Source organism: Suncus etruscus, chromosome 6 (assembly GCF_024139225.1).
Source record: "Suncus etruscus isolate mSunEtr1 chromosome 6, mSunEtr1.pri.cur, whole genome shotgun sequence".
Lineage (NCBI taxonomy): Eukaryota > Metazoa > Chordata > Mammalia > Eulipotyphla > Soricidae > Suncus > Suncus etruscus.
The window spans coordinates 48,571,503-48,582,416 of record NC_064853.1 but is presented as its reverse complement, the minus strand read 5'-3'; the positions used below and the strand labels follow the sequence as shown (position 1 = coordinate 48,582,416).

Here is a 10,914-nt window from a genome sequence, read left to right as displayed (position 1 = left end):
ATGGGACACCGGGAATTTGAACCAACCACCTTTGGTTCTGGATCGGCTGCTTGCAAGGCAAACGCCGCTGTGCTATCTCTCCGGACCCACAATGGCCATTTCTTTTTTTTGTTTGTTTGTTTTTTTGTTTTGATTTTTTTGGGCCATACCCGGCATTGCTCAGGGGTTACTCCTGGCTGTCTGCTCAGAAATAGCTCCTGGCAGGCACGGGGGACCATATGGGACACCGGGAATTTGAACCAACCACCTTTGGTCCTGGATCGGCTGCTTGCAAGGCAAACGCCGCTGTGCTATCTCTCCGGGCCCACAATGGCCATTTCTTTTTTTTTTTTTTTTTTTTTTTTTTGGCCACACCCGTTTGACGCTCAGGGGTTACTCCTGGCTATGCGCTCAGAAATCGCCCCTGGCTTGGGGTGACCATATGGGACGCCGGGGGATCGAACCGCGGTCCTTCCTTGGCTAGCGCTTGCAAGGCAGACACCTTACCTCCAGCGCCACCTACCCGGCCCCAATGGCCATTTCTAATATAGCATTTGGTTGTTTTTTCCAGGACAGGAAAATGCCGCCCAAACGTATTGCTAAAAAAAGATCACCCCCAGAAGATGCCCTGCCAAAAAGCAAGAAGGTGAAAGGTAAGTTGGCCTTAGCCTTTATCTTATTGTGGGTATCACTCTGGAGCCCCAGAATCTAGAATTGGCCTTCCTTCTCCCTGACATTTGAAGCTCAGAGGCCTAGAACTCCACGAATGCAGCTGGAAGATCTGCCTTAGCTTATTTCTGACACTCTGGGAATCCTAAAGGGCCAGAGAATTGTCCCAGCTCTCAGGGAGCACAGGCAAAACAGGGAGGTAGACCCTATGAGTTGGGCCAGTGCACACTGCCTTCTGATTAGCACCATTGATTTCAAAGCTTGGGTTCAAATTCTTGTTCAGCTACACTCTAGCTCTGTCCTTCTGGGCAAGTCCTTTAACTTTACTGGCCTGCTGTGAGCTTCCAGAGAAAGTGCTGGCAGCATTTGCATGGGTCAGCAGTGGATTTCCTTCTCATGGCGGGTGGTGGTGGTGGAGAGAACCACTTCTGGTGTGGGAGGGGGCAGCCTGGACCCACACTCAGACAGTGTCTGTCTTTTGCAGACCGTCGTAACCAGGCAGTGAGGGCCGTTGCCTCCCACCGAGTTCCAGGTGCCTACTCCTGCCAAGGTGCCTGCAGGCCTAGCCCCCCTGACCAGAAAACCAGACCAGGTGGCTCTCTGCCCTGTGCATCCAGGCAGCTGTGTCCACACCCTGGAGAGGTGGACGCCTTTGGCAGTCTGGGGGCCGGGCGACCACTATTGGCAAGCAGGTGGCCCTATGCTATATCCTCTGCTTGGCACTTACCTCTCTGCACACTTGCCTGTTGGCTCCTGCTTTTGCCACTTCTCTGGCCACCATTCACCGGTGTGGATTTGTCCGGGACTTACAGGGCTTGAGGGTGAAGGTCAAGGACCTTATTCACTTATTTGGACTCACAGCAGGGCTGCTTATTAGCCCTCTAAATGCTTAGCATCTCTGAGGTGATTTCATTTTCCTGCTAGATGTAGAAGGTGTGGACATAATTTCTTTTTGGGTTTTGTTTTGTTTTTGTGTGTTTTTTTGTTTTGAGCCACACCCAGGACTGGATTTAGTCCTGGCTTTGCCCTCAGGGATGGAACCAGCATTGGCCACATGGAAGACCAGTGCCCTATCCACTGTACTATTTTGTCTGGACCCCCTAGCAGATGTCCATCATTCTCTGGCCATTGATGCATTGCTTCAGGAGCCACGAGGGCTATACCCTGAGGCATGTACATCCCATGGTGGACAGGGGACCAAGATACTGTCCACTGCTTGAACTTCAGCCCGGTGACCTATTCTGTCCAGCCCTCTATTGTTCTTTTGGGTCACATCTAGCAGCATTCGGGTTACTCCTGACTCTGCACACAGAAATTACTCCTGACAGGTTTGGAGGATCATTTCGGATGCTGGGGTTCGACTGTGTGCAAAGCAAAAGGCCTTACCCACTGTACTGTTGCTGTGGCCGTAGCCCTCTGTTTCTTTGGGATTTTGTTTGTTTGTTTTTAGGTTTTTGGGCCACACTGGTAGCACTCAGGTTTTACTCCTAACTCTGCACTAAGAAATCACTCCTGGGCCCGGAGAGATAGCACAGCGGTGTTTGCCTTGCAAGCAGCCGATCATGGACCAAAGGTGGTTGGTTCAAACCCCGGTGTCCCATATGGTCCCCTGTGCCTGCCAGGACTATTTCTGAGCAGAGAGCCAGGAGTAACCCCTGAGCACTGCTGGGTGTGGCCCAAAAACCAAAAAAAAAAAAAAAAGAAAGAAAAGAAAAGAAAAAGAAATCACTCCTGGCAGATTTGGGGACCATATGAGATGCTGGGGATTGAATCTGGGTTAGCCACATGCAAGACAAACACCCTACCTGCTGTGCCCTAGCCCTCTGGTTTTATTTATCTATTTATTTTTTGTTTGTTCGTTTTTTGGTTTTTGGGACGCATCCAGTGATGCTCAGGGGTTACTCCTGCCTATGCACTCAGAAATCACTCCTGGCTTGGGGCACCATATAGGATGCCCGGGGATTGGACCGCAGTCTATCCTAAGTCAGCCATGTGCATGGCAAACACCTTACCTCTCCGCCACTGCTCCAGCCCCAAGCCCTCTGGTTTTAATCTTCATAAACAAAACCCTTTGACATAGGAACTTTGGTGACCCCCATTTCAAAGACAAGGAAACACCAGACTCCTGAAGGTCATGCTGATATATTGTACTGAAGCAGGGATGGATCACGGGTGTGTGACCTCGGTGCTCAGTGACTTCACCCTCCTGTCATCCCACACATTTGCGGGCTGACTTCTTCCCCCTTTAGTCTCACATAGGTCCCACAGAACAGAACCGGGTTTGGTGCTGACACTGGGCCAGGGTGATGTGGGCCAGCTGGGACTGGGTGAGAGTGTGCTGGAGAGGAAGAAGCCCGCCTTGGTGCCCATTCCGGAGGATGTTGTACAGGCAGAGGCTGGAGGCATGCATACTGTGTGTCTGAGCAGAAGTGGCCAGGTAGGTTGGGGCTGCATAGGACTAGACAGATTCTGGATTGGATATGGGAGGGCATGAATGGATGGAAGGAAGGAATGTGGGGCATGAGCTAAAAGCTACACATATTTACTCTGTGGGGATGGAAGTGGGAGGGACCTAATGTGAGTGGACTGAGCCTAGGTTTTGCACTAATGGGGTCCTCCTGAACACAGGTCTACTCATTTGGCTGCAATGATGAGGGTGCCCTTGGAAGAGACACATCCGTGGAAGGCTCAGAGTCAGTCCCTGGGAAAGTAGATCTGCTAGAGAAGGTGGTACAGGTGTCAGCAGGAGACAGTCATACAGCAGTACTCACTGAGGATGGCCGAGTTTTCCTGTGGGGCTCCTTCCGGGTAAGACGGGGTCTGAAAACTGCCTGGAGACTGGTAGGCAGAATAAACTTGATGGATTCCCCCGAAAGAACCCATCTCCTGCCCCCACCAAAGCATGCAGAAATAAAGGCTCAGTGAGGTACGGCCCATTCCCAGGTGTCTGGTGTCTCATTGGTGCCTTTCCCACTTGCAATTGATTTCTTCAGTCAATGTTAAGGAACTGTGTGTCTCTGGAGAAGAGGCTGGGTCGGGCGGCTTTGGAGACAGACTATTCCAGAAAGTTAGCTTTGTCTCCTCCCCATCCCTTGCAGCATCCCCCTCGCCAGGCTTCATGCATATCGCAGGGTTTTTTTGTTTGATTTTGGGGACACAGCCAACTGTGCTCTGGACTTATGCCTTCTTGGTTCTGAGCTTCTGGGATCACTCTTGGCAGTGTCAGAGATCGAATCCAGGTCAGCACTGTACTTTTGCTCCAGCCCACAATAATTTTTTGTTCTTGACAGTATGTGCAAATCTCACAACTCAGGATTTTTATGTTTGTGTTTGGCCCACAATGGTGGTAGTGGCGCTCAGGCCTTAGTCCTGGCTTTGTATTCAGGGATCATCACCTGACAGGATTGGAGGAACATACTGGTGCTGGACTCAAACCCAAGTCAGCCACATGGAAGGCAAGTGCCCTATCCACTGAACTCTTTTCTTTGACCTTGTAACATCTCAGAACATCAAAGGCAGTGAAGAGTTTAAGACTAAACACAAAAATTGTTTTGTTTCTTTTGGGAGCCATACTGACATGTGGGTGCGTCTGCTGTCCAGGTAAACACCCTACAGCTGTGCTATCGCTCCAGCCCCAGCCCCAGCCCTTGCCTGTTAATTTTATTGCAAGTAACAGACCATGTATGATTCTGTTCGTGTTTCAGTATGTGACCTGGTTCTTGTCCACCTCTGCATCCCCTATGGCGTTCTTGCCCTTCCTCAGTCAGCCTTGCATTTGATTAGACACCCACTTCCCCCTCCCAGGACAATAATGGTGTGATTGGACTCTTGAAACACGTGAGGATGAGCATGGTGCCCGTGGAGGTAGAGTTGAGTATGCCTGTGGTGAAGGTGGCCTCAGGTGAGTCTGCAAGGTTCTGGGGAGTTGCTGGGGAGCCTTGTTTGGAGGGTTGACTCTGTCTTGGACTGAGAAAGCCTGCATTGCATGACTTTCTTCCTTCAGGAAATGACCATTTGGTGATGCTGACAATTGATGGTGACCTCTACACTTTGGGCTGCGGAGAGCAGGGACAGCTTGGTCGCGTGCCTGAAAAATTTGCCAGTCATGGTGGACCCCGAGGCCTTGGTAGGTTTTTGAGTCTGTATCTCTGTTAAGCAGGCCACCCCTGATTAAAATCAGAAAGTTAGGAGAGATTGTGTTTAGGCTTCTGTGGAGCAGTAGTGATTAAGAACCTAGGTCTCAGGGCCGGAGAGATAGCATCGAGGTTGCGCATTTGCCTTGTATGCAGAAGGACAGTAGTTCGAATCCCGACATTTCATATGATCGCCCGAGCCTGCCAGGAGCCATTTATTTATTTATTTATTTATTTATTTATTTATTTATTTTTGGTTTTTGGGCCAAACCTGGTGTTGCTCAGGGGTACTCCTGGCTGTCTGCTCAGAAATAGCCAGGAGCCATTTCTGAGTGTAGAGCTTGGAGTAACACCTGAGCACTGCCCAGTGTGATCTAAAAGCAAAAGCAAACAAAACAAAACAAAAAACTCAGGACTCAGGGCCAGAGCAATTGCACAGTAGTATGCTGTTTACCTTGCACATAGCCAACCTGGGATGGACCCAGCTTCAATTCCCAGCATCCCATATGGTCCCCCGAGTCTGCCAGGAGTAATTTCTGACCTCAGAGCTAGGAATAACCCCTGAATGTAACTGCTGGGTGTGCCCCAAAACTAAAACCAAAAATAAAGAAAGAAAAAAAAAAAAAGGCCAGAGAGCTAAGTACTGTGGTTCTTTCTTACCTTGTATGTGACTGATATAGTTCAATCCCCAGCATACCATATGGTCCCCTGAACCTTACCAGGTGTGATCCCTGAGCTCAGAGAGCTCAGCCCAGAGTAAGCCCTGTTGATGAGCACTGTTGGTGGCCCAACAACTGGAGGGGGAAATATATAATACATATTTATATATAAATCATGTATGATTTGGTGAATTCCATTGAATAACTCTGAAAGGGGAGTATATCTCTGGGATCTCAGTGATAGAATGCATGTTTTGTATGAATTTTTTTTTTTTTTTTTTGGTTTTTATTTTTGGGTCACACCCGGCAGCGCTCAGGGCTTACTCCTGACTCTATGCTCAGAAATTGCTCTTGGCAAGCTCGGGGGACCATATGGGATGCCGGGATTCGAACCACCGTCCTTCTGCATGCAAGGCAAACGCTTTACCTCCATGCTATCTCTCAGGCTCCTGTATGAGTCTTATCACCAAAAAAGAAAAGAAAGTGTCCATATTTGGCGCAGAAGGTGTATCCTAGGCGAGGCCCTCATCGCTTTATTCCTATAAAATAGAATGAAGAGTTTGTGCTTGGCCTCACTTCGGGACTTTAGCAATGGAGGAGGCACAGATAGAGTCGAGGATTATATTTCTACCACCTCCTGTGACCCTCTCTTTGCAGAACGACTCCTGGTCCCCAAATGTGTGATGCTGAAATCTAAGGGGAGCCGCCGTCGTGTGAGGTTCCAGGATGTTTTCTGTGGCGCTTACTTCACCTTTGCCATCTCCCATGAGGGGCACATCTATGGCTTTGGCCTCTCCAACTACCATCAGCTTGGTGAGTCCCAATGCTAGCATTAGGCATAGCACCCTCTGGGGTCTGGATTTCAAGCGTGGGGTCCTCTGATTCCTTCAGAACCACAGTGTTGTCATCTGGAAAGTGAGACTGTGAATCTCATGGATGAGGTGGGGTTAAGTAGAAGGTCAGGTCCATGAACACATTCACACCTGACAGTGCTGTCCTATCTTTTGCCTCCCAGGAACCTCGGGCACAGAATCTTGCTTTGTACCTCAGAACCTGACATCCTTCAAGAACTCCACCAAGTCATGGGTGGGCTTCTCTGGTGGCCAACACCACACTGTCTGCATGGATTCAGAAGGTAAGGCTTGTGAGTCCTACTCTGGCTGGGTGTGGAGTGTTCCCTGAGCTCAGGCTGGTCAGCTCCTGAGCTTTGGTCCTTGGACGGGCCTGAGACCTACTCAATAGGTTGGATCAGATCTGGGTCCAGGAGGTTTGGTGCTCTTTTAAATGTGGGCTCAGTGGAAGCCTCCCTAAAAACATTGGAGACTCCCCACATATACACTATGCCAAGATTGGGGATAGCTTCCCGCAGATAACCGGCTCACTGCACTTGCCTTCAACATGCCCTCTGCCATTCTTCCTCTCTCTTTTTCCCTCAGGAAAAGCGTACAGCTTGGGCCGAGCCGAGTATGGGCGGCTGGGCCTTGGGGAGGGTGCTGAGGAGAAGAGTGTGCCCACCCTCATCTCCAGACTGCCCCCTGTCACCTCTGTGGCCTGTGGGGCCTCCGTGGGGTATGCTGTTACCCAGGACGGTGAGTGGGTCTGGTGAGGGGCTCGGGATCTTGATTGTTTCTGTGTTTTGGGCCACACTCAGCAGTGCTGGGGGAGGCATCGGCATCCACACCAACTTCCCAGGAAGCTCTGACATATGCTATCACATGGGGCTGAGATGCAGAGATCTCCAGTTCTGAGGATGTGGTGGCTCTGTTCCCGATGATCCAAAATTAGTAAACGAATAAAAGAAGGACTAGTGAAGCTTGCAGTCTCACTCAACAGGCATTAAGACTTGAGCGGGTTGGAGAGGTAGTACAATGGGTAGGGTGCTTGGCTAGAGCACAGTTGACCCGGGTTCAGTCACCTCAATCAAAATGATCCCGAGTGCAGAGCTAGCTGGTGTGCCATAAAACCTTAAAAAAGGGGGCTGGTGAGATAGCATGGAGGTAAGGCGTTTGCCTTCCATGCAGAAGGATGGTGGTTCAAATCCCAGTATCCCATATGGTCCCCTTTGCCTGCCAGGGGCAATTTCTGTTTTTTTTTTTTGGTTTTTTTTTGTTTTTGGGCCATACCCTGTGACGCTCAGGAGTTACTCCTGGCTATGCGCTCAGAAGTTGCTCCTGGCTTCTTGGGGGACCATATGGGATGCCGGGGGATCGAACCGCGGTCCGTCCTAGGCTAGCGCAGGCAAGGCAGGCACCTTACCTCCAGCGCCACCGCCCGGCCAGGGGCAATTTCTGAGCTTAGAGCCAGGAGTAATTCCTAAGCACTGCCAGGTGTGACCCAAAAACAAACAAACAAACAAACAAAAAAACTTAAAAAGAGGAAAGATAGCAGTAGAGTGTTTGCCTTGCACTCGGCCTACCCAGGAGGGACCTGGGTTAGATTCCTAGCATCCCCAAATGTCCCCTGAGCCTGCCAGGAGCAATTTCTGAGCACATAGCCAGGAGTAACGCCTGAGTACACCCAGGTGTGGCCCCAAAAGGAAAAAAAAAAACAAGAAAGATAAAGGATTTGAATCTAGCTCTCCAGGCTTCTGGCTCAAGCTTATCTTTCTACCCAGGGTATGGGGTGAGATTCATTTATTTATAACTAAACTCTGCCAGCTTCCCAGGGAGCTGTACTTAGAATTATATTAGGTAAAACAAAGCTTAATAGTGTAGAAAAATCTAGGATCAGCAGACCCATGTAACCTGTGTGTGTGCACCTGAAGAAGAAAGGGACTTCACCGACCTTGAAGGCCGCGTCCACAATCCCAGTCTATATCCGAGAGCAGTGCTAGCTATGCTGCTCCTGGACTAGAGGTGTTGGTGGGGTTGTAAGTGATCAGTCCTTGGGTCTTTGAATGTCATGCTTAAGAGGAGGGAAGCGGGGGCCAGCGAGGGGCACTAGAGGAAAGGTGTCTCTCTTGCAAGCACTAGCCAAGGATCAGGACTTCGGTTCGATCCCCCGGCGTCCCATATGGTCCCCCCAAGCCAGGGGCAATTTCTGAGTGCTTAGCCAGGTGTAACCCCTGAGCATCAGACGAGTGTGGCCCGAAAAACCAAAAAAAAAAAAAAAAAAAAAAGAGGAGGGAAACCTATACTAAGGTGCAAGGACTGTGGTCTCTGATTAGCAAGGTTCCTTTTTACCCTTTACTCTTTGGCTTCTTGAGCTTCCCTCAACTCCCAGAGGCTGAGACATGACCAGGTTGCTGACAAACCAACCCCTAAGACTTCTCATTCTGGGGAGGTAGGACTGGGGATCCTAAAAATCCCATTTCTCTCTCTTGTAGGTCGTGTTTTTGCCTGGGGAATGGGCACCAACTATCAGCTGGGCACAGGCCTAGAGGAGGACGCCTGGAGCCCTGTGGAGATGACAGGCAAACAGCTGGAGAACCGCACAGTCTTGTCCGTGTCCAGCGGAGGCCAGCACACAGTCCTGCTGGTCAAGGATAAAGGACAGAGCTGATGAAGCCTCTGAGGGCCTGGCTACCAGGCCCCCCACGCCCTTCCCCCTGGAACAGGGAAGCCATGAGGACTGCAGGTTGCAGCAGGCCTCCCCGACCCTGAGCGTTCTGTCACCTCCTGCCTTTTCCCCATGAACAGAATCCTTTTCCTCTTTCTTTCTTCTTCCAGAATTGTCCTGGCACCTGCAGGATGAAGAAGGTGTGGGGATGAAGGAATATTGCTCACCCTAGAGCTATGTAGTTATCCCATCTCCTCTTCATTCCTACCTTACCTAGTCCTGGCTGAACTTGACCTACCAAAAACTTGTACTCCTGGGCCTTAGGTGCCCAATACACTGGGAAGTCAGGGTTCCCTCAAGCTCTAGTCATGTGCCATGCTTGCTGTCCTTCATAGTCAGGCAGACGATACAGTCCTCAGATCTGTCTGAGAGGACCTAGAGAAGGGATGGGGCTACTCAGATGAAGGCAACCTCATGCTAAATACTTGGTCTTGAACAGGTGTCTGGGGGACTGGGGAAGAAGGAAGTCAAGTGACCAAGAAAAAAGCCAATCAAGCACAAAGTACTCTGTCTTTTAGGCATTGCTGGTTGCACCCTACTTATTCAACTCCTTTCACCAACAAGGGCACTGAAACTGAAAGGAAACTTTGCCTGCAGGACTCACAGGCAGCAGGTGGACAATTTATTGCAATATTAAGAGTAAAGGGACAAAAAAAGAAACAGGGAGAGAAGACTGGTCCCAGAAAGGGAAGTGGAATCTAGTAGTGGCTAAGGAAAAGTTGTGGGGTTTTTTTAAAGTAAAATATTTTGGAGGGAAGAGTGAATCCTTTTAACGTTTTTATTAAATTAGAGTTTTATAAAAACAGGCAACTTGTTTTTTACACCCCTGCTTTTTTAAAGATAGCACCAGGGGCCAGAGTGATAGGGCATTTGCCTTGTATTTAGCCAATCTGGATTCAGTCCCCAGCATCCCATGTGTTCTCCAGAAGCACTAGCAGGAGTAATTCCTGAGTGCTGAGACTGGAGTAACCCCTGAGCACAGCTAGGTGTTGCCCCCAGATGAAACAACATCTAAGAAAGATAATGTCAGCATCTGCTGTAGTGGGAGGGGGAGACTCAATTCAAGCCTGTGAAGGTTAGGAATTTGGTCATAGCAAGATCCCATTGAGTACCAGTCCACTGTTGATGTGACTACCCTGACCAGTCAGGAAAGAAAGGAGTTGACTGATTTTTATCCACAGTTTTAGGAATTTGGAATTGTTACTTTAATTATGCTGCGTAATTCAAAAGATAATGGAATAGATTTGCAGAACTGGAAAGCAGATGCAGGGCCTAATGCAGGCTACACATTCTCTACCCCTGAGTGAACTCCCTAGTTCTCAGTCATTTAATGTCTAATCCTGAACAAGATTTTTAGGGAACAGTGTTATCTCTGGAAATACTTAAACTAAATTCTGATCTACTTGAGAAGACAGGATTGATTGGACAGTCACTCTTCAGACCAATTTATACATGAAAGATTTTCTTACAGGCATTTGAGAAACCAAATCTTTTAGAACTGACCTGTAAAATGTGGGGGCTTTCTTGGTGCATATTTTTGTTTCAGGTCCCTGCTAGTCAAGCTTGGCAGGTGGCTGAGTGATGCACCGTGCAAATACAGCAATAGACTAGTTCAGATCACAGAAAATTGTAATAGACAACACTGAAATGGGAGGCTTAAGTATAACAGGAAGGTTTTATTAGCACCAAGGTTCTTAAAGGTCTGTGATTCTTGAGAATATGAATATATACTATAAACTAATGATGTGGTATGCGATTTATTTCTCTTTGAACTTTTGGTTTGATGCAGACACATTGGCACAGGGTTGATTTCTCAGAAGGAAAACCACTTTGGGGTTTTTGTTTTTTTGGTTTTGGTTTTTGGACCACACCCAGCCACGCTCAGGGGTTACTCCTGGCTCTGCTCAGAAATGGAT

The 10,914-nt window shown here is 49.0% G+C and overlaps 1 protein-coding gene across 1 annotated transcript; it reads left to right on the top strand.

Annotated features, from left to right (window-relative positions):
• Positions 1 to 550: 550 nt before the first annotated feature.
• On the top strand, positions 551 to 9,146 carry RCC1 (regulator of chromosome condensation 1). Its single transcript, XM_049775038.1, has 9 exons — positions 551 to 632; positions 2,898 to 3,085; positions 3,277 to 3,456; positions 4,453 to 4,549; positions 4,652 to 4,774; positions 6,098 to 6,253; positions 6,456 to 6,575; positions 6,877 to 7,029; positions 8,766 to 9,146. Exons 1-9 carry the CDS (start codon positions 560 to 562, stop codon positions 8,939 to 8,941), a joined length of 1,266 nt encoding a protein of 421 aa, XP_049630995.1. The 5' UTR covers positions 551 to 559; the 3' UTR covers positions 8,942 to 9,146.
• Positions 9,147 to 10,914: the final 1,768 nt, after the last annotated feature.

Excerpts from the sequence above, each read along its gene's own strand:
- RCC1 (XM_049775038.1), top strand. The coding sequence starts at position 560 with ATGCCGCCCAAACGTATTGCTAAAAAAAGATCACCCCCAGAAGATGCC. Across the intron at positions 4,550-4,651 it reads TGTGGTGAAGGTGGCCTCAG|GAAATGACCATTTGGTGATG; the intron begins GTGAGTCTGCAA and ends TTCTTCCTTCAG. Across the intron at positions 7,030-8,765 it reads GTATGCTGTTACCCAGGACG|GTCGTGTTTTTGCCTGGGGA; the intron begins GTGAGTGGGTCT and ends TCTCTCTTGTAG.